This window comes from Protopterus annectens, chromosome 11.part0, assembly GCF_019279795.1.
Source record: "Protopterus annectens isolate FY-2018-M chromosome 11.part0, PAN1.0, whole genome shotgun sequence".
Lineage (NCBI taxonomy): Eukaryota > Metazoa > Chordata > Ceratodontiformes > Protopteridae > Protopterus > Protopterus annectens.
The window spans coordinates 1,475,399,445-1,475,423,706 of record NC_056745.1 but is presented as its reverse complement, the minus strand read 5'-3'; the positions used below and the strand labels follow the sequence as shown (position 1 = coordinate 1,475,423,706).

General features: G+C 44.9%; 1 protein-coding gene across 1 annotated transcript in view; it reads left to right on the top strand.

Moving 5' to 3' along the window:
- Window positions 1-24,262, top strand: part of LOC122815091 (RNA helicase Mov10l1-like) — a 1,410,002-nt gene that overhangs the window by 1,314,892 nt on the left and 70,848 nt on the right. Inside the window, exon 17 of the mRNA XM_044087332.1 lies at window positions 8,162-8,308. Coding sequence (XP_043943267.1) covers window positions 8,162-8,308 — 147 coding nt within the window. The remainder of the gene's footprint in view (window positions 1-8,161; window positions 8,309-24,262) is intronic.

Sequence of the window (24,262 nt, the reverse complement as noted above, 5' to 3'; positions counted from 1 at the left end):
GTCAGATCCGAAGATTTTTTACTCTGTTCAGCTCTGAGGTTGGATCCGAGGAAGAGTGTGAAGAGCTAGCCTGATCAGAAGACCTTTTTCTTGCCTCTTTTTTGTCTGATCTGGAGAGTTGAACTCCAGAAAGATGCTGGAAAGGCCGATGGCATGAGCTCTTTATCAGTTTGTTTTTCCGGTCCACAAGAGTTCGTGGATTAAATGGTTTACATATAGGACAAGACAGCCTGTAAATGCTCAGGTCCTAAGCAATGTACACACAATGCATGGGTGTTAATGGAATCTTGTGCCCACATTTACAACACTTCTTAAAATCTTAAGGTTGCTCTGCCATGACACCTCTAGCAAGAATGCAGCAACTAACTTTAACAAAAATTATACACTATGTAAAAAGGCAGAGGACAAAACTTTTTTTTTTTCCAAAAGACTAACAAAAGTGGTAACTGACAAGATACCGGTAAGTGGTAAAGGAAAACATACCAAGAATGGTAACTGTAGAAATAACTGACAAACGGTAAGAGTAAAGGGAAGAGTAACTTTAGGAAGAAACTTTAGAAGATACATAAAAAAAAAAAAAAAAACACTTATTGTGCTGGAAATGGAAATTACGCTTGAGAGCTGTAGTTCCTGAAGGTGGCAGATGTGATGTGGGGAAGGAGGGAAAGTATACAATATGGGTAAGGGAGGAGTTGGAGAGTTTGTGGTTTTCACGAGCTGTAGAACAGTGGCCGAGTTTGATTCAAGCCCATATGTTGAAGAATGAATGAAAATTGACATCCGATCTTAAGTTTACTTCATTTTTCTTAAGTAAATCCTGTGATAACTTGCTTTGGGTGGTTGTGGTAAGTATGTAATGTGTTTTTCATTGTGTTTCAGGTGAAACCAATGCTTAACGATTTTACTGACAATCCTATCAGTCATTCAGCAAGATTACAAAATTACCCTATTTGCAAGGACTTCCTGATTTTTGGCTCAACTATGGAGCAACCTACTTGTTCCTTGGTACCTTTCTCCTTTTAGTCACAAAAAGAAGAAAATTTCCAAACAGCGGGCTAAATTTGCCTTAGCCACCGATAGGCAACTCTATTTTGGCCTTTTATGGTTCCTCAGGGCATTCGGCTTCTTCCTTGGCGCGCTCTGGTGTAGTTCTTTCAACCACAGTGGGCTATGCACGTCCTTTGTGGCTCTTGGAGTGCCCTTAGTAGTCAAGGTAGAACAACTATTGTTGATCTTGGAGGAAGAAGCAAGGAATGTTTCTCTGCCTAGCTGGACTGGGTGACCTGTCCCCAGGTATGATTTGGCTAACAGTAATCTGTGTGTTTCTAAAGAAATTTCTGACAAAAAGGCAGGAAGTTACATTTCTCTTCCTGTGTGTCTGATACTTTGGGCAGGATTGATTTGTTGGTCTTAGTTCAGAGTGTAATGCAGTCTCTTGACTCTCCTGTTTCTGGGAAAAAGAAAAAGGAAGTCTTTGAACAGGAAGATGTTTTTGAGGGGACAATGTCTGCTTTCTCATCAGGCAAGTGATTCTAATTCTAAGGAGAGTATGTCCTCTGATGGTCCCTTAGAAGAATTTTCTTTTTCTGATAATTATATTCCACAATCCTTGAAGAAATACTATGATATATCACAACTGGAATTTCCTGAATCCATTCCTGTTCCTCCTGCTCTTCCAGCATCAAGAGGATACGTTAGTTACAGCCTGCCCTGCTGCCCCTTAGAAAGTAGATGGATTGTATAAAGTTCCTCAGTCATGTGTGTATTTTCCAGTCCCAGATCTGACCATTCAGTGATTTCTTTGGTAAACCCTGCTGCTAAACATCTGGTAAATGTTACTCCCTCTCCCTCTGATTAGTATGGGAAAGCTTCTTATAGATTTGGGAAAATGTATATACCTCTGCTACTGTATTTAGAATTTTTTTATTCTCAGGCTCGTATATTAAGTGTTACTATTGTATCATTTGAGTATATGGGAAACATTATAGCCACTTCTGAGGAAAATCTTTTAGGAGTAATTTATTACTTGTGTCTTCGGTGACTAAACACACACTGAAGTATGTTTGATTCAGCTGATGCCTCTTCTAGAGCTGCTGCTACTGGACCTGTTGTGATCAGGTTTGTTTTATGTACGCAGAATACCTGAGGTTGCTAAAACTGAAATTTCGAACTCTCCTTTAGATAGCAAAGTGGTATTTGGTTCATCTGTTACTGAGGCCCTGAAAAATTGTGATGAAAGGGGGAAGCTGTTTTTTTTTTGGGGGGGGGGGGGGTATTCAATTTTTTAGCCTTCCTTCTATATACTTATAAAGGTTTCACACCCACCTCTAGGTTTTAAGCAAGCAGACATTCAAAAACAATGAAATAGGAGGCTGTAAAAAGTAACTAAGTCCCTCAGAAACAAGAACAGTGCAACAAGTCTGAATGAATATCTGCTAAATGCACCCCCTTTCCATTCAGGCAAGTCTTTAAATCTCCACCAAAGGATAACCCATTTGTCTTTGTAACTAGATCATGTCAGACAAACAGGTTCTGAAAGTAATGCATCAGGGATACAGGTGGCAGTAAAGTCCCTTCCATCTTTTCAGGGGATTCCTCATCCATCAGATCAAGGAGTCTTTTCTTTCCTGTCTTTCAGCAAATACTGACTCAAGGGACTTATAGAAGCGGTCTCCTTTTCTCTGAAAGGGAAAGGTTTTTATTCCAGCATGTTTTTGGTACCAAGGAAAGAAGGCTCTTGGAGACCAGCCTTGGATCTATTCCAAACCAGTCTGTGAAGATCCCAAAGTTAGGTTCTGTCACTTCACAGCCTGTTGTCCCTGATTCCACCTTTGTGTTTTAGTAACCCTAGATTTAAAGGATGCTTATCACATTCATTTAGCCTTATATACACTTTTGGGGTGTCCACTGCCCCAAGGGTATTTAAATAGCATCTAGCCTCACTCGTAGCATATTGCAGACTGCGAGGTATTGACATTTTTCCTTGTTTGGATTTCAAAGTGTCAGGAATCTTTCACTTGGTTGGGAGATCTCTTTCGGAGTGGGGTTTCAAGATAACATCCAAGCAGTCCTGTTAGACTCCTCAAGGGATTGTTTTCCTGTGGTGTCTCTTAGATATCTCCGTTCAGAAAGCTTTATTTCCACAGTTGTTGATCTGTACTTAGAGCTTTTCCTGGGTTTTTCCACTCTGTCCAAAGCTTCAGCAGCGGAATTTCTCAGAATACCTGGATTAATAGTGTCAATTATTCTCATGGTCCCACTGGCCAGAATCCAAATGAGAGAGATTCAGTGGTCCCAACATCAACACACCTTGTCTTTCCAGATTCCTGTATTAGGATTTGTAAAAAGGGGACTTTTGTGATAGAGAGATCAGTTTAATCTGAATCTAGGTCTTCTTTTTTTGCTTCAGTCTCCAGCACAATCTTTCATTACAGACTCCTCAGACTTTACTTGGGGAGGAGCATCTGTGGGGAGTAAAAGTGCAAGGTCTTTGGAACAAAAAGGACAGACCAAAACACACATGTAAAATAGATGGTGGCAATAATAAATGCTCTTGACTTGCTCAGTCATGTATGGTCCCCTGGACCATTGCAAATGATACAGGTACCATAGTGAAGTCGTGCATAAAGCAAATAATTTGAGTATAATACATAGAGAAATGTCCACAGTTTGACCACACACCCTTCAGCATAGCCCATATATAACCCTGCATAAATCGTTATCTTTGTATCTTTGCACTGTCATGTGGTGAATCTCATGATCCGTAGTTGGGGACAAGACACCTGTGCCTAACCTGCACAACAAATTACTGTGCACTAGCCTGTCAGAGGGTTTGCAGTGCTGCTGCCACTGGCTGGCCATTGTTTGTGGGACAAAAGACAGACGAAGCTGCACTGCCACAGTCGGTCAGTGGCTGTGGCAGTTCACACCAGACTGACATTTGATCATATTACACAGAATGCAGTAGGCTTGTGAACATTCAGCATGTAATAACAGGCTCATACTGAACACTCTCGCCCCCTGCAGATTTGTCCAGGCAACAAAAATGGCCTGTGAGCAGGCCAAACATTCACTGAATGATTGTCTGCTTCTGGGGTGGGGCAGTTTACTCCTCAGCAGCTCCTTGCAGGTTTCAAACTGGGATCATTAGCCAGAGGTCAAGTCCTGCATCATCTAGAAAGCAAAACCAGGAAAGAGATGCAGAAGGAAGGGGATTAGTCGATAGTACCTTATGTTGTAATATAAACACATAAATGGCTGGGTTTAACATCACTACCATACATTGACCTGCCTACTAGGTGATCATTAGGGAACTGGTCATGTAGGAAATGGCAGTATATCCAACTTGTGTGCCATATGCCAGTTGTAGTAATCTTCCTGTTGGCTACTGGTTCACAAATCAGGACATGTACTGTGCTCCATTCAGGAGGTCAGGATGTTGATCGGTGGGTTTTCTTCGAGTATATATTTGAGATGGGCATTTGATGGAATGGTTACCCTTCCTTGGGCATTTGATGGAATGGTTACCCTTCCTTGGGCATTTGATGGAATGGTTACCCTTCCTGTTACATTATCTCTTCCTTTATGATCCATATAGGGCCCTTTATAGCCACATGGGTGCAGTGTGTATCACACCAGACACCTCAGGGAAGAGTACCATTCCATAGGAAGTATGCAGGTGGCACCGGGAAATGGCCATGCTCATCCATATGGGCCAAATGTACATCAAGGACCTGATGTATCCTTGAGTCAAAAGCCTGTGAGATTCCCACGGTGTCCTCAGTCTGAAAAGTCCCAGTGGCGAATAATAGCGGTTTATTGGGAGGCATAGTGATGCACTGGTTAGTGTTGTCACTTCACAGTAAGAGGTTCTCCGGTTTGATTCTCAGCTGGGGTGCCTTCTCTGCGGAGTCTGCATGTCCTTCCTGCATTGGCATGGGTTTCCTCCCACTTTCTAAAGACTCTGTCCTAGCCAAACTGTCCTGGTCAATAAATGTTTAAAAAAAATAGTGAGGGGCTGTACATTTCCTGGAAAACACGGGGATGGGAATGTCATGCATTCCGCAGTTTACCCTTTTATGGACCATGAAAGCTAACCAAAGCCCTTACTGTGTAGCCCTGTCCATTCTAAATCAGATCAGTAAAAACTCCTCAGCAAAGTTCATCCAGGTTGTGCTGTACCTGTTTCTCCACCTAGACCAATGAGCACCGCTGATCATTTTCGGTGCAACAGGATCAAGCAGCCAGAGTAGGAAAAAGTAAGACTTTCAGCAAAACTGTGCATGTTCACTGATTCAAAGAGACTGGAAATTATATTTGTCTTAGAACTGCACATGGCCCAGTTCTGCATCACAGATTGCCTGTGAATCGCAAAAAAATCAGAGAGTCTCATTTGCTTAAGTAAGTCACACAGTTGACATGCTGTCATTTGCATTTCATTCCCTCATTTGCATAAGACTAGCATACAATTAACATGGGCTCATGTGCATTTCATTCTCTCATTTGCATAAGACTGTCTAAACCAGTTTTTAACTATATATATATTTATTTATTGCATTTGTTTACCGGGAAAGTCCACTGGGCCTGAGATAAGCCCATTTTCAGTTGAGGCCCAGGGAGAAGCTCCACATTTAGTTACATACAGAGAATTATCACGCAACAGAGTGTATAAGACAATAGAAGGGAATAAAAATAAAATAACGGCATAAAATAATAACTGATAATGACATTGTATACATTTGGTAACATCGGTAAAGGATCGTCTATTATCATGATGTGTTGCTTGTTATTAAAGGTTTTAATGTACAAGCGAGAATGGTAGAGTTAAGAAACACTTTAAGGGGTAAAGAAGGTGATGGGAGGCATAAGATGGGGATAGCACAGGTTAAAGGTTAAAGTAATGGCAACGTGAAATTGATAAGAATGAGAAATACAGAAGATAGATTAGTTATGGAGCGAACTGTAGGAAGGAAGGGGAGGATTTCGAGAGGGGTCAGGTTTTGAGATGGTCAGTAGGGGTGCAGGTGCATAGCCAGTGTGAGGAGAGATGGAGTTTAAGGGATTTTTTTAAATGTTGTAGGATGAGGGATGGCCCTGAGTGAAGGAGGAGATTATTCCATCGCTTGGAAATGGTAAACGAATACAACATTTGGCCCGCAGAGAACTTAGGCTAATCGATGTTTAATAACATTTTGTTTTCTGATCTATGTTGTTGATTAGGATGGTATGTAGTCAGAATATGGAAGAGGGATGGGCAGGCTGCTGGGTGGTAGATAAGTTTATGGGCAAGTAGTAAGTTGTAGATATATGAGCTGATGGGGGAATTCAAGACAAGTTAGCTGATGTAGTGCGGAACAATGATAGGTGGAGAATTTAGCATTTGCAGCAAATTTGGCAACTTTGTTTGTAGCACGTGTTGAGAGTAGTTTTCAGAGGACTGAATATTGGTAAGGATGGGGGTGCCATATAAGAGAGTTGGAAACAGAAATTATGAGGCTAGGCCCTTTTTAGCAGAGAAGCTAAGAAAGTAGTTATGCCTATAAAGGGCTCCTAGTTTTTGATGTTTTTTTATTTGATGTTATAGACATTAAGGTCAAAGGATAAATTATAGTCAGTGGTGACACCAAGCAATTTTGTACTAGGAATTACTTCAGTAATAGTATTTTGGGAATGAATAGAGAATTTAGATTTGTTGAGTGGGCTGGATTTTTGGGGGGTAGATATTAAGAGATTATTTTTATTTGCATTGAGGGTGAGATGGTTCTGTGACATCCAGGATTCTGTTGAGGTAAATGCCCTTTGAGTAAGTTGCTGTTGTACAAAGGCAGATTTAGACGAGCAGATAATAGAATCGTCTGTGTATTGGATAACAGTACTGTGGGTAGAAGTAGTGTGGAAGACATTGATGAATATACTGAATAAAAGGGGACCTAGAATGGAACCCTGGGGTACTCCTGGACTAGTATTGATGAAAGGGGAGGAGGAGTGCTGCCAAATAGTAGATTGTTGACTATTACTGAGATTTGTGAAACCAGTGAAGGGTGGGTGTTGAGCCCAGCTGAAGGAGGCAAGGCTGAAATAAGCTATCAGGATCAGCACTAGGCTTGTAGTTATCAGGTGAATTTAAGTCTAAACACAAATAAATGAGGCAAAAAACAAGGTTTGGGACTAGGCTTTTGTGTAGGCAAGGGTTAAAGGTAGAAAGCAACGCACTTGTTTGGGAATGTGGCTATGTATATTTGTATTGCTTTTAATTAGTTTATTTCCTGTAACTTTGGGTTAGGTGTAGTGTTGGAGATAGTTTACTCAGTGATGCACTGCCATCTAGTGGCAAACGCAGGGAATCGCGTCAAATTAACCTGAAATGCCGAAACATAATTGGGGAAAAATGTCTGGAAATATAGGGGAAGGTCTGTGGAAGTGTGCAAGCCACAAAACTAATGAAAAATACAGTGAAATAGTAACTGAAAACAGTAGGCAAGCGCCTACACTTTATATAGCTTGGAAAAAAAGGTTGTCCCTGTTGATTGAAGGGAAGGTTTCACAGGTATCCTACAGGACGCTATCCAGATAAGATTGTATACAACAGTAGGATAGGAAGGGGCAGCACATGTTATTTTGGGTGTTTGTCCAAGACTTTATCTAGCCTGAGAAAAAGTTTGCCCCTGTTGATTGGAGGGAGAGTTTCACAGGATGCTATCCAAATAAGATGGTATACAGCAATGGGATAGGAAGGGGCAGCCCATGTTATTTGGGGTGTTTGTCCGAGTGGAAAGCACACAACGTGGGGACCATGGAGATGCCTAAGCTGCAGAAAAGGGATTTTGCTGTGCAAAAGTGCTGCTTTTATCTTTTAGCCGCTTCTAGCTTGCGTGTGACCAGCTCACATACCCACTGCGCTTAAGTGAAATGAATATGAATGCCACCTTCTCTTTAAATTACTAAAAAGTTTCTCCATATTCGGAACAATTGAAAAGTGAACAGTAAAAAACAGAAAGATACGTAGTATAGTTCATCTGTCATAGAAGCCTGCTTATTCATGAGATTTTGTGTATTGTTTCATTCACATAAACTGTTGTAACTGCATTACAACAAAACAGAATTAGGTCCACTGTTGAGTACATTGTTTTATATCTTAGGTTTTTTTTTTTTATTCCTGCAGATACACTTTACTCTTGCAGACAGCAGGATTCTAGCTTGTACCCCTTCAAACAGTGCCGCTGATCTACTGTGTGTGCGTTTGCATGAGACGAGCCTGCTGAGGCCTGGAAGTATGGTGCGAGTTAATGCAACAACTCGAATGGAAGAGGTAGGGCTAGTCCAGACTGCATTAATGCAGTCTATTGTTTGTTTTGGAAGATAATGTGCATCTTTTTTCCCCTTGTTTTGACAAGGGTGTCAGTTTTGACTGTATATGTAATGTATGCTGCCCTTGCATTTTAAGTGCAGTTATCTGGTTATTGTTTGGGGAGGTATTGTAAAGACTGTTTTCACTGTAAAGTGGTAGTTTTGTTGCAGTCCTTTTTTTTTTTTTTACCTGCCAGCATTACATCATAGAATTTCATCACACTAACTGAAGTCTTTATGAAGCCCTTCCCTTGTTAGTATATTGGAGAAGAGCCTTGGATAACATTGCTCTAATATATTGACTTGTGGGTTGTAGCTACTTGAAGGTGAATCCACAGCCTGTCCCAGATACTTTAGCAGTAGATTATGGCCCCTTGCTGCCAGAACTAAGTGGCTAAATGTTCAATTAGCCATGACAGCTGACAACAGCATACTTGACAGGAAAAGAGTAAGAAATGGGGGTGCTTCCAGATTCTTTAGACAGTCTGAGTACCACCATCTCATTTGTGCCCCGCAATGTGTTATTGTTTTGAAGTGTCTTTTCACAGCTTTCAGGATCCGATGTCAAACGTTTTCTGCAGTGGAAAACTTTTGTGATTTTCTGTCTGATGTACTGACCTCAGCACAGCTCCGAAATTTTCCTAGCTGCTGCATTTGAGCACTTAACTACTTGGTGTCCTGTCAAATGTTCTGACATCTTATTTCAGCTTAGCAGTGCCCACTCACTCCTTATACACCTTGTGTCATCCTAGCAGGGCACTCCTTGTACACCTCATGTCAGCCTTCCTGGGCACACTCAGTCCTTGTACACCTCGTGTCAGCCTTGCAGAGCACGCTCAGTCCTTGAACACCTCGTGTCAACCTTGCAGGGCACGCTCAGTCCTTGCACACCTTGTGTCAGCTTAGCAGGGCACGCTCAGTCCTTGTACACCATGTCAGCCTTGCAGGGCACGTTCAGTCCTTGTACACCTCGTGTCAGCCTTGCAGGGCACGCTCAGTCCTTGAACACCTTGTATCAGCCTAGCAGGGCACGCTCAGTCCTTGTACACCTTGTGTCAGCCTAGCAGAGCATGCCCAGTCCTTGTAACCTTGTGTCAGCCTGGCAGGGCACTCTCACTCCCTGTACACCTCTTGTCAGCCTTGCAGGTCACACTCACTCCTTGTACACCTTGTGTCATCCTAGCAGAGCATGCTCAGTCCTTGTATACCTTGTGTCAGCCTGGCAGGGCCCGCTCATGCCTTTACACCTCATGTCAGCTTTGCAGGTCACGCTCACTCCTTGTGTTTGCAGTTTCTTTCTTGCTTCTCACACAGTTAAGATTTTTAATATACAGAATACATTATAAAGGACCTAGGTTTGATACCTAAACTGTGTCAGTCTTAGAACTCTGCTGTGGTTGCAAGGTCACCAATCAGGACATGAACTGACACTGTTCAGGAGGACCTGGTGTTGGACATAGGTTTTTCTCAGAGTCTCTGTTGGAGATAGCTTGCCTTTTTGTGATTTACAAGCTGCCCTTTGAATAGGAAGGTCTTGGACTTTTTCCATGCACCCTGGTTGAGATAAGAAAGTTTATGCAATCGGACGCCTTCTTACAAGGTGTAGCCAAAGATGTATTAACCTCATGTTGTGGCAACTGGACCTTGACTGTGTAGGACCATATAGAGCAGATCCCAAAGGATCTACAGTTAAGTTTGCTTCTCTAGTCTCTTCCCAACAGAGTCCAGGAATACCTACTACTAGAGAAGACTTCCCTGGATCTTACTTGTCACGTAGGACCATAAGGATGGTCCAGACACTAGATGTGTGTGGTGGTTAGCAGGATGTTTTCGTTACTGGTTTGGGTGCACATCCCTAAAGAGCACGTTTTGATTCTCATGTAAAACCCTGCTTAGGCCTCTGTCCATTCAGTATTAGCCTGGAAAGGTGATTCTGGGATATTAGTTCTATGTGTAAGTGAAAGACAAAGATATTAAGAACTTGCTTTTTATAGAGCTCTTTCTGATTGTAATATACATCTATATGTCTTTAAGAGGTTGGAACCTTTAAACTGCCAGTCATCTTGCTTAAGTTCTCCACCCCTTCAGGTGCCGAAAGTGGGGCATTTTTACAGAAATATGATGCCCTTCCTTGTCACTTTTGCAGAATTTATCACATGTGGAGTTCCTGCCAAGGATAGCCAACGTCTGACAAGTATACCCAAGACTTCATATACTCCAAGCATCATATGTCAGATGTTGTGGTCCTGCACAGTCCTTGTGCATAAAGGTGACAGTCACAAGCGCTATACTCTGAACTGCTTTGCCGCCATTCCAAATGCCACAGCAGAACATTGGTCTGAAAACCTTTTGCTGAGCTAGTTTCCACTGAGCCATTTGCAGACAACTGTCCCATTGGGGTTCTTTCTTTTCCTCCCAGATTTCTAAGGCCATTTCCTTGTAGTCTTTTCATGGTAAACAGCTTTCTGCTTCAGTTCAAGCTCATTCAACAAAGGCAGTAGCCTTTTCTGGAGCTTTCTTCAAAGGTTTGGATACTGGTTCCATCATTGAAGCTGCTACTTGGTCCTCTGTCCACATGTTTAGTAAACATTACAGATTGGATGTCATTTCCAGAGCCAGGGTTATCCTTTGTGAGTTTGTGGAGGGCTCTTCTGTGCCTTCCTCCTGCCACCCCACATGTAATGGATACTGTAACAGTGATATGGAAGGATATGGTTAGTACAGTTGTGTAAAATGTTACCATACTAATAAATGTCCTTTTCACTGTAGTATTCAGTTGCTCCCTCCTGTTCCGTTTCTCTCCCTCCTGTTGGCAACACTTTGCCTTCTTGTCCTGTTTTTCTTCTTTTTTAAGTTCCTGCTGGATGCACATGTCTCCCTTTCTCCGGGGGTTGCTGTAGTTTTCCTGGGGCACTTCATTCTACGTATTGAGTGAGTGTACGTCACCTTTATGCCCTGCCTGTGTGGGGAGAGCACTTCTGCCATACAAAGCTGGAGATGTAAAGACCTTGGTGTACTGGCCGGATGTTGGGCTGTCCTTGGCAGTAGATCTCACATGTGATGAACGCTGCATTAGTGAAAAGAATGATACCTGCACGTTATGGTAAGGTTTTACACAACTGTACTGTGTTTGCTGAGCAACATATACCCACAGCCAGTGCAAAGGACTAAACTTCTCTCTTTTTGTGCAAAACCTCTCTTTTTCTTGACATATAAATTAACCTAACACTATGGACAGACAACTTTCCACAGTTTCTGAAGCCAGCTTGGTTGACATGGGCATCCTGAGGCAGTTTAGCAACCGCCTCAAGTTCACTGACAACCCTGTACTCCTAGTCCACACAAACTCAGCATGGGAGAGATGCAACTCTATTAAGAACCTTGAATCCATGCGCTGTCACACATCAGTCAGTGCATCTGACAGTGAGCGAGATGTCAGCATGCACACCTCACCACCTACTCCACCCAAACCCACATCACATATACCTACATATTTGGAGGTCCTCATCCGAAATGTACCTAAACACCAGAGACCTCTGAAACACAAGCACGTTACACAGAATACTTCTGTAGAACTCAGTGCACATAACAGCTCTCGCACCAGTGTCTCACCTGTCAAGTCCTTAAGGCAAAACACAAAACCAAATACATTAGTCATAGTTGATTCCATTGTAAGACACACAGATGTCCCTGTCATCAGCTGGATAAGAAGGTCACAGTCAGCTGTCTGTCAGGTGCCAGGATCTGCCATATCACACATGCACTCAAGTCTCTCAACAACAGATACTGTTATGATTCTTGTCATAGTTCATGTTGGTGTGAATGACTTGAGACATACCTCTTTGGACTATATGAAGAGATACATGACTGAGCTGTCAGACTATGCATCTCAGGCAGGTATATCCCTAGCCTTAAGCAGCATTTTACCTTTACCTAGGATGATGCCTCAGTATAAACAGAACATGATTTACTTCAATAATTGGCTTAGTTTCTGGTGTCATTCCAAGGGGATCAAGTATCTGTCAGCCTGGGATGACATGGTCGACAGACCTTGATGCTTTGGCAGAGATGGTCTTCTGTCATGCCTGGGATTTCGGCTACTGGCTAAGGCTCTTGCCACCCCATAGTACCTTTTTAGTCAGTGTCTCAAAGACAAAATTCCCAAAGTAAAAATTTCATCCAAAAACTTAAGGTTATGCTGCTAAACACTAGGAGTTTTCACATGAAACTGCATTCACTAGAAGCACTCCTCGCCTTGGAAGACGCAGATAAGATATTTGTGCAGTCACGGAGACCTGGCTCAAGGCTGTGGAGAGCACCCTAGCTATACCAGGTTACACCTCCTTCCACACATTCACACTACAAACTGAAGGCATGAAAACTAAAGGAGGTGGTGTATCAATATTCATTAAAGATAAATGCACCTCCAGATTGGTTAAATAGTATGATTCCCTGGAGACACCTTGGGTGCAATTAACTGTTGGTAGGACATCTGTTCAAGTCTGTGCCAACTACAGGACCCCCTCCATGAATCAGGACACCCACTCTGCCTATTTGGATCTACTTGAGTCTTTCAAGATGCATCTGAACACCATGGTTTTGGGTGACTTTAACTACCCATCCATTGACTGGTAAATTACTTGTGCCCAAACTCAAAAAAAGTCCAAGACGTACACTGTGAAGCAATAGGAAACACTACCAGTCAGCCAAACTCTTCAGTCCAAATTGTTTTTATTCTTCCAACATACAAAGCCACAGATTGAGCGCTTTCATCCCCTAAACTGGGGGACTTCATCAGAATCTAAATGTACTCCATAGTACTCCATAGTACAGCCTTTAAATACTGTTAAAATGGGTGATGTCATCACCCTTCACAATTCTTTAAAGATACAACCACCTTAATGCTCAAATGAAATGCACTGTAAACACCTTCTAACACAAGAACATTTTAACAAATATTTAAAATTCCAAGACATTCATCAAATGTAAACTTAAATTGTTTAAAATAAAAAATCAACCACATTTTATCCATTGACTTGCTTTAAAACATATGTATACTGTGTAGTTAACACCCCCCCATACACACACAGACTAAGATACACAGTACTTCTGGGGTAGCTTTCCTCAGTAATATTGGTTTTAAGGATACCATTTCATTAAGACCTGGTACATGGGTTGCGGCTAGTTTTATTTGCCACTTAATTCCCCTCTGTATAATTCCTGTAATGCCCCCCTCTAGGATTTGGTCTTACTCGCTCCACAATACCGAATAAAAATGGAACAAAATTTGGACATATTAATGAATATTTATATAGGTCATTATTTGTATTTCTTGTAGCAATCTGGTACTGGTGCTCATATATTCTGTCCCTAACACTCCTTTCTGTTTTGCCTATGTAGTAAGCTGGACAGGTTTATAAGCTGCCAGATATATCACCCCTGATGTTTGACAATTTCCTTTTTCAAAGAAAACCTTAGACTTCAAAATGTTTTGCAGGGTTACCATCTTCTTAGCTTGTATAAACTTATTGTGCACAAGCACCACATCTTGTACCACTGTTGCCCACTACCTGACTTTTGTTAGCAAGTTCAAATGCCACTTTTAAATTGAGCCGTTTTATATACAAAAGTGGGTTCCTTCCCAACAACTGAAAATATTCTAGGGTTATTTTAAAGAATGGACCAATTGTTCTCAAAAATCTTTTTCACTTGTTTGACTTGTCCACAAAAAGGAATAACCATAGCCCTATGAAATTTTCTCCTCTTCCAAGTTTTCTTTATCCTGTAGTACATCACCTAACAGTGGTTTAAATTTTTTACCCCACTCACTTTTAACACATTCTACATTTATTTCCACTATATTAGCTGGATACTCTTTCGTAAAATAGATGTGCTACTTTTTGTAACTCTATCTACGCCTCCCTCATCAGAAGTCATACAGACAACTCTAACTAGTTTACCTTTGACTATATTATTTTTTGATGGGGGGTTGATCTGACCTTTGACTATATTATTTTTGGTGGTGGGGGTGATTACTAGTATACTCTAAATAGGAATTAGTAAATGTGGGTTTTTTATAAACATTGGACTTAAATCCTTTACTGATTTTTTTGTATAAATGTATCCAAATAGTTAATGCTTTCTACACTACTGGTGTATGTGAATTTCAAAAACTAGATGAATTATTCAAAAATTCCACAAATTCTCTTATTTTCTTCCGTTCCTGTCCACAAAATGAATACATCATCCAAAAAATGGTTTAAATACACAGTATACATATGTTTTAAAGCAAGTGAATGGATAAAATGTGGTTGATTTTTTTATCTTAAACAATTTAAGTTTACATTTGATGAATGTCTTGGAATTTTAAATATTTGTTAAAATGTTCTTGTGTTAAAAGGTGTTTGTAGTGCATTTCATTTGAAGCATTAAGGTGGCTGTATCTTTAAAGGATTGTGAAGGGTGATATCACTCATTTTTAACAGTATTTAAAGGCTGTACTATGGCATGCAGTTAGATTCTGATGAAGTCCCCAGTTTCAGGGGATGAAAGTGCTCAATCTGTGGCTTTGAACTTTGGAAGAATAAAAACAGCTTAGACTGAAGAGTTTGGCTGACTGAAAATGTTTCCTACGACTTCACAGTGTATGCTTTGGTCTTTTTTTAGTTATATTTTACACTCTGGTTACTGAAAGTTTCTTACGGCTTCACAGTGTATGCTTTGGAATTTTTAGTTATATTTTACACTCTGGTTACTGAAAGTGTTTCCTACGGCTTCACAGTGTATGCTTTGGTCATTTTTTAGTTATATTTTACACTCTGGTTACTTTTGTTTTTTTAATTCATGCTCAAACTCACTTGCCCAAAGGTTCCTCAACTTCGTCAACTCCAGTGCTCTAGACTAGCTGGTTGACACCCCACAGCTTACCAATATGAGAGACCACTGTAGCACCCCTACTGTGAGGTCTGCCTGGTGAGATCTGACCACAAATCGGTTTCATTCAAAGTAAATATCACATCTGATCTCCCCCTTAGCAGGAACTAAACTAAAAAACTTCCCAAAAGCAGACTATAACCTTTTATGGGATGCTTCACTGCACCTTCCCCCTCAGATGGAACTGGCAACTATGCAGAGTTCTACACCAATTCTTTATGCAAACACCTGTACAACTGCATTGACTCTACCAAATTGATAGGACCAAAACAAGCTCCTCAAGGAAGAGCAGAGGAAGAAACTGCTGTCTAAGACTTAAGTGAGCGAACCCTAAACTGGAAACACTCCTCAGCTTAAGCAAGCAAATAAGACTTCTTGTGAAGCCCTCCAAAGCAAACTACAAATCCAGATTAGCTTCCTCAACTAAGGGCAACCATAAGGCGTTCTTTAGTTACATCTGTAACCTAAAAGAAAAGGCCCAGATCTGTGTCGAACTGGTAGTTAATGATATCACATATACTCAACCAGTGGACATCGTTAACCTGTTGGCTTCATTTCCCTGTCCCTGCCGCATGTACCCCATAACATCCCTGCCACATGTACCCTGTAACATCCCTACCACCTGTCCCGTACCTTGTATTTCTAAAGAGCAGATCACAAATGCCCTGAGTCCAAAAGCACAGCATCTATAGCACCTGATAACACCCCAAGCTGTGTTCTACATGGGCTCCAACAAGAATTAGCAACACCATCGGGTACCTTTTCAGTCATAGTCTAAGCACCGGCTTTGTCCCATCTGAATGGAAAATGGCCATTATTCCCTTGCCCAAAGGTGGTGCTTTCACTGACCCCAGGAACTATAGACCTGTTAGCCTGACTAGCCTTACCTGCAAGACCATGGAGCAAATCATCATGGATCTTATCAACAAAGATCTAGGTAATCTCCAAACACTTGACCCTACTCAGTTTAGATTTGTCAAATGGAGATCATGCCTGTTAAGCATGGTGGACATCTTTGAGACAGTCACCAAGACCCTTGATGAAGGGAAATCTGTCCATATAGCCTACCTAGACTTAGCCAAGGCATTTGACACTGTCCCCCACTCGGGCATCATTGGTAAACTCACCCAGCTAGGTATCTACCCTTATATCGTTAGATGGATCTCTAACTGTCTCAATGATAGAACCCATGTAGTCAAAATAGGGCAATCCACCTCCATCAGCAGACCTGTAACCAGTGGTGTTCTACAGGGATAAGTCCTGGGACCTGTACTGTTTGGAATCTATTTCTCCAAAGTGCAAGCAAAAGGTAAAGGTCTGTGGCTGGCAAAGTTTGCTGATGACTGCAAACTGGGAGCAGTCATAGAATCTCAAATTATGTCAACATCTTACAAGTGGGTATTACACAAATGACTGGTGCCAAAGTCATTGCCTTAAACTCAATGCAAAAAATGTATCTTCCCTTTTGGTAAGTGTGATGTTCCTGCTAAGTACCACATCAATAGCAACACCTTAAGTACAAACTCAGTGATGAAAGACCTGGACACACAGGTTGACAGCAACCTTACCTTTGATCCCCATGTCTCCACAATGGTAAGAAGAGCATTCTGTATGACTCCTCTCATAAGTAAGGGCATTGCCTCCAGAAAAAAGAAGTTATAACCTCCCTGTACTCTTCCCTCATCAGGCCAGTAATTGAATACAATGCCCCTTTTGGGTATGTACCTTTCCAAGCACTTGCAGCAATTGGAGAGACCATAAAGGTTCCTCACAAGGAAAATTCAAGGTCTTCAGCATCTGTCCTATTTGGATTGCCTGAAATCACTGTCACTTTATTTTGTTTCATTCAGACTACTCAGAGGTGATCTCTGCCTTGCATTCAAGGCAATCTCTGACTCTGCTTTTTTAGAAATGCATATCCAGAAGTCAAATTGTACACAGGTTACTGGCTCTAAAAACCCTAACTTGGTATATGACTTTAATAGAACCTGCTGGAGGGACACATTTGTTTCCCAGAGGTTACCACACTTTTGGAACACTCCCACTTCATGTCAGAGTACCTAATTGGCAATCTTCAAACGCAATCTGGACGAATGGATGAGTAACTGTAAATTCAGCCCGGGGGTTCCACCCGTGTCCCTCTTGGACAGGGGGAGTAGGTGCTGATCGTGTAAATAAGGGTAGAACTTGGCTAGGCTTGTAAGGACCCCTTGTACCATTAGACTAGTAACTTCCTGTGAGCCTATTTAAAATGTTTCTTCATTCAGGCTGTGATGTTACAGTCACTGGATCAGAAAGAGTTGACACTTGAATATAAGAAAATTACAAAATTCTATACTAGATAGTTCTAGCAAGTGTCCTTTTAATTTGGAGTTTAGCTTGACAGAGGCTTGGCATGATAAAAATATTTAAATCAGTGAATGCACAGTTGCAGTTTGAATTTAATCACTAGTAACCGGGGACACCTTGTGAATGATGCCACAACAGACTAATGATATCTTTAGAGCATGCAAAATTTTGGAATGTTGGCGGAAGCTCAGCAGATTCCGATGCTCTGCAGCACTGCAGTAGCTTTAGCAGAGCTTTAAGGCATAAACAGGGATAAAGTGCTGACTACAACCTAGATGACAGAAGACAGATTAACAGCCTGGCAGTAGGAAAACTGGGAGGGGGAAGGAAAAGAGTAGCTAGCACTGACTCACCCAATCAGAGAGGGAGTAGCTAGCACTAACTCACCCAATCAGAGAGGGAGTAGCTAGCACTAACTCTCCAAATCAGAGAGGGAGTAGCTAGCACTGACTCACCCAGTCACAGAGGGAGTAGCTAGCACTGACTCACCCAGTCAGAGAGGGAGTAGCTAGCACTGACTCACCCAGTCACAGAGGGAGTAGATAGCACTGACTCACCCAGTCACAGAGGGAGTAGCTAGCACTAACTCACCCAGTCAGACTGGGAGTAGCTAGCACTTACTCACCCAGTCAGATGGGGAGTAGCTAGCACTGACTTACCCAGTCACAGAGGGAGTAGCTAGCACTGACTCACCAGTCAGAAGGGGAGTAGCTAGCACTGACTCACCCAATCAAAGAGGGAGTAGCTAGCACTGACTCACCCAATCAAAGAAAGAGTAGCTAGCACGGACTCACCCAGTCAGACGGGGAGTAGCTAGCACTGACTCACCCAGTCAGACGGGGAGTAGCTAGCACTGACTCACCCAGTCAGACGGGGAGTAGCTAGCACTGACTCACCCAGTCAGACTGGGAGTAGCTAGCACTGACTCACCCAGTCAGACGGGGAGTAGCTAGCACTGACTCACCCAGTCAGACGGGGAGTAGCTAGCACTGACTCACCCAGTCAGACCCCCACTAGCTAGCACTGACTCACCCAGTCAGGCGGGAGTAGCTAGCACTGACTCACCCAGTCAGGCAGGGAGTAGCTAGCACTGACTCACCCAGTCAGGCGGGAGTAGCTAGCACTGACTCACCCAGTCAGACGGGGAGTAGCTAGCACTGACTCACCCAGTCAGACGGGGAGTAGCTAGCACTGACTCACCCAGTCAGACGGGGAGTAGCTAGCACTGACTCACCCAATCAGAGAGGAAGTAGCTAGCACTGACTCACCCAGTCAGAGAGGGAGTAGCTAGCACTTACTCACCCAGTCAGACGGGGAGTAACTAGCACTGACTCACCCAGTCACAGAGGGAGTAGTTAGCACTGACTCACCCAGTCACAGAGGGAGTAGTTAGCACTGACTCACCCAATCAGAAAGGAAGTAGCTAGCACAGACTCACCCAATCAAAGAAAGAGTAGCTAGCACTGACTCTCACCCAAAGAAGGAGTAGCTAGCACTGACTCACCCAATCAAAGAGGGAGTAGCTAGCACTGACTCACCCAATCAAAGAGGGAGTAGCTAGCACTGACTCACCCAGTCACAGAGGGAGTAGCTAGCACTGACTCACCCAGTCACAGAGGGAGTAGCTAGCACTGACTCACCCAGTCACAGAGGGAGTAGCTAGCACTGACTCACCCAGTCTGACTGGGAGTAGCTAGCACTGACTCACCCAGTCTGACGGGGAGTAGCTAGCACTGACTCACCCAGTCTGACGGGGAGTAGCTAGCACTGACTCACCCAGTCACAGAGGGAGTAGTTAGCACTGACTCACCCAATCAGAGAGGAAGTAGCTAGCACTGACTCACCCAATCAGAGAGGGAGTAGCTAGCACTGACTCACCCAGTCAGAGAGGGAGTAGCTAGCACTTACCCAGTCAAACGGGGAGTAGCTGGCACTGACTCACCCAGTCACAGAGGGAGTAGTTGGCACTGACTCACCCAGTCACAGAGGGAGTAGTTAGCACTGACTCACCCAATCAAAGAGGGAGTAGCTAGCACTGACTCACCCAATCAAAGAGGGAGTAGCTAGCACTGACTCGCCCAAAGAAGGAGTAGCTAGCACTGACTCACCCAATCAAAGAGGGAGTAGCTAGCACTGACTCACCCAATCAAAGGGGGAGTAGCTAGCACTGACTCACCCAGTCACAGAGGGAGTAGTTAGCACTGACTCACCCAATCAGAGAGGAAGTAGCTAGCACTGACTCACCCAGTCAGACGGGGAGTAGCTAGTACTGACTCACCCAGTCACAGAGGGAGTAGTTAGCACTGACTCACCCAGTCAGAAGGGGAGCAGCTAGCACTGACTCACCCAATCAAAGAGGGAGTAGCTAGCACCGACTCACCCAAAGAGGGAGTAGCTAGCACCGACTCACCCAGTCAGACGGGGAGTAGCTAGCACTGACTCACCCAGTCAGACGGGGAGGAGCTAGCACTGACTCACCCAGTCAGACGGGGAGGAGCTAGCACTGACTCACCCAATCAAAGAGGGAGTAGCTAGCACTGACTCACCCAATCAGAGGGAGTAGCTAGCACTGACTCACCCAGTCAGACGAGGAGGAGCTAGCACTGACTCACCCAGTCAGACGAGGAGGAGCTAGCACTGACTCACCCAATCAAAGAGGGAGTAGCTAGCACTGACTCACCCAGTCACAGAGGGAGTAGTTAGCATTGACTCACCCAATCAGAGAGGAAGTAGCTAGCACTGACTCACCCAATCAGAGGGAGTAGCTAGCACTGACTCACCCAGTCAGACGGGGAGGAGCTAGCACTGACTCACCCAGTCAGACGGGGAGTAGCTAGCACTGACTCACCCAGTCAGACGGGGAGTAGCTAGCACTGACTCACCCAGTCAGACGGGGAGTAGCTAGCACTGACTCACCCAGTCAGACGGGGAGTAGCTAGCACTGACTCACCCAGTCAGACGGGGAGTAGCTAGCACTGACTCACCCAGTCAGATGGGGAGTAGCTAGCACTGACTCACCCAGTCAGAAGGGGAGTAGCTAGCACTGACTCACCCAATCAAAGAGGGAGTAGCTAGCACTGACTCACACAGAGGGAGTAGCTAGCACTGACTCACCCAGTCAGACGGGGAGTAGCTAGCACTGACTCACCCAGTGAGACAGGGAGTAGCTAGCACTGACTCACCCAGTCAGACGGGGAGTAGCTAGCACTGACTCACCCAGTCAGAAGGGGAGTAGCTAGCACTGACTCACCCAATCAAAGAGGGAGTAGCTAGCACTGACTCACACAGAGGGAGTAGCTAGCACTGACTCACCCAATCAAAGAGGGAGTAGCTAGCACTGACTCACCCAGTCAGACGGGGAGTAGCTAGCACTGACTCACCCAGTCAGACGGGGAGGAGCTAGCACTGACTCACCCAATCAAAGAGGGAGTAGCTAGCACTGACTCACCCAGTCACAGAGGGAGTAGTTAGCATTGACTCACCCAGTCAGAGAGGAAGTAGCTAGCACTGACTCACCCAATCAGAGGGAGTAGCTAGCACTGACTCACCCAGTCAGACGGGGAGTAGCTAGCACTGACTCACCCAGTCAGACGGGGAGTAGCTAGCACTGACTTACCCAGTCACAGAGGGAGTAGCTAGCACTGACTCACCAGTCAGAAGGGGAGTAGCTAGCACTGACTCACCCAATCAGAGAGGAAGTAGCTAGCACTGACTCACCCAATCAGAGAGGAAGTAGCTAGCACTGACTCACCCAGTCACAGAGGGAGTAGCTAGCGCTGACTCACCCAATCAGAGAGGAAGTAGCTAGCACTGACTCACCCATTCAGAGAGGGAGTAGCTAGCACTGACTCACCCAGTCAGACGGGGAGTAGCTAGCACTGACTCACCCAGTCAGACGGGGAGTAGCTAGCACTGACTCACCCAGTCAGACGGGGAGTAGCTAGCACTGACTCACCCAGTCAGACGGGGAGGAGCTAGCACTGACTCACCCAGTCAGACGGGGAGGAGCTAGCACTGACTCACCCAGTCAGACGGGAGTAGCTAGCACTGACTCACCCAGTCAGACGGGGAGGAGCTAGCACTGACTCACCCAGTCAGACGGGGAGGAGCTAGCACTGACTCACCCAGTCAGACGGGGAGGAGCTAGCACTGACTCACCCAGTCAGACGGGGAGGAGCTAGCACTGACTCACCCAGTCAGACGGGGAGGAGCTAGCACTGACTCACCCAGTCAGAGGGAGGAGCTAGCACTGACTCACCCAGTCAGACGGGGGGGGGCTAGCACTGCCTCACCCAGTCAGACGGGGAGGAGCTAGCACTGACTCACCCAGTCAGACGGGGAGGAGCTAGCACTGACTCACCCAGTCAGACGGGGAGGAGCTAGCACTGACTCACCCAATCAGAGGGAGTAGCTAGCACTGACTCGCCCAGTCACAGAGGGAGTATCTAGCACTGACTCACCCAATCAGAGGGAGTAGCTAGCACTGACTCACCCAGTCAGATGGGGAGTAGCTAGCACTGAATCACCCAGTCAGACGGGGAGTAGCTAGCACTGACTCACCCAGTCAGACGGTGAGGAGCTAGCACTGACTCACCCAGTCAGAGAGGAAGTAGCTAGCACTGACTCACCCAGTCAGAAAGGAAGTAGCTAGCACTGACTCACCCAATCAGAGGGAGTAGCTAGCACTGACTCACCCAATCAGAGGGAGTAGCTAGCACTGACTCACCCAATCAGAGGGAGTAGCTAGCACTGACTCACCCAAAGTGGGAGTAGCTAGCACTGACTCACCCAAAGAGGGAGTAGCTAGCACTGACTCACCCAATCAGAGGGAGTAGCTAGCACTGACTCACCCAAAGAGGGAGTAGCTAGCACTGACTCACCCAATCCGAGGGAGTAGCTAGCACTGACTCACCCAGTCAGACGGGGAGTAGCTAGCACTGACTCACCCAGTCAGACGGGGAGGAGCTAGCACTGACTCACCCAATCAAAGAGGGAGTAGCTAGCACTGACTCGCCCAATCAAAGAGGGAGTAGCTAGCACTGACTCACTCAGTCAGACGGGGAGGAGCTAGCACTGACTCACCCAGTCAGACGGGGAGGAGCTAGCACTGACTCACCCAGTCAGACGGGGAGGAGCTAGCACTGACTCACCCAGTCAGACGGGGAGGAGCTAGCACTGACTCACCCAGTCAGACGGGGAGGAGCTAGCACTGACTCACCCAATCAAAGAGGGAGTAGCTAGTACTGACATACCCAGTCACAGAGGGAGTAGTTAGCACTGACTCACCCAATCAGAGAGGGAGTAGCTAGCACTGACTCACCCAATCAGAGGGGGAGTAGCTAGCAGTGACTCACCCAATCAGAGTGGGAGTAGCTAGCACTTACTCACCCAGTCAGACGGGGAGTAGATAGCACTGACTCACCCAGTCAGAGGGAGTAGTTAGCACTGACTCACCCAGTCAGAAGGGGATTAGCTAGCACTGACTCACCCAATCAGAGGGAGTAGCTAGCACTGACTCACCCAGACGGGGAGTAGCTAGCACTGACTCACCCAGTCACAGAGGGAGTAGCTAGCACTGACTCACCCAGTCACAGAGGGAGTAGCAAGCACTGACTCACCCAGTCAGAAGGGGAGTCGCTAGCACTGACTCACCCAATGAAAGAGGGAGTAGCTAGCACTGACTCACCCAATCAGAGGGAGTAGCTAGCACTGACTCACCCAATCAAAGAGGGAGTAGCTAGCACTGACTCACCCAATCAAAGAGGGAGTAGCTAACACTGACTCACCCAATCAAAGAGGGAGTAGCTAGCACTGACTCACCCAATCAGAGGGAGAGTAGCTAGCATTAACTCACCCAGTCACAGAGGGAGTAGTTAGCACTGACTCACCCAATCAGAGAGGAAGTAGATAGCACTGACTCACCCAGTCAGACGGGGAGTAGTTAGCACTGACTCACCCAGTCAGACGGGGAGTAGTTAGCACTGACTCACCCAATCAGAGGGAGTAGGTAGCACTGACTCACCCAATCAAAGAGGGAGTAGCTAGCACTGACTCAATCAAAGAGGGAGTAGCTAGCACTGACTCAATCAAAGAGGGAGTAGCTAGCACTGACTCACCCAGTCAGACGGGGAGTAGCTAGCACTGACTCACCCAGTCACAGAGGGAGTAGTTGGCACTGACTCACCCAGTCACAGAGGGAGTAGCTAGCACTGACTCACCCAGTCAGATGGGGAGTAGCTAGCACTGACTCACCCAGTCACAGAGGAGGGAGTAGTTAGCAGTGACTCACCCAATCAGAGAGGGAGTGACAGAGCTGGGAATGTATGCTTGAAGCTGTCAGGCCAGTAACAGTAGTATTTGTTAACATATGTATGCAACCATAAATGTGCACAAAGAAGGTGTAATGAAGACTCATCTGTGGTGATGCAGGTGCTGACATCATCTTGGCCACCTGATTTACTAGTGGCTTGTAACAGCAAGAGTCAGGACAGAGAGGATTGATGACAGATCAGCCCTCTGCTGAGAGCCTTTGGGCTGCTAGTTCAGATGGTGTCATAGGAGGATGGAGTGACAGAAGACTGAAGGTCCTCAGATGTCACTGCCAAGGACTGCAAGTTGGAGGTATAGAAAATGG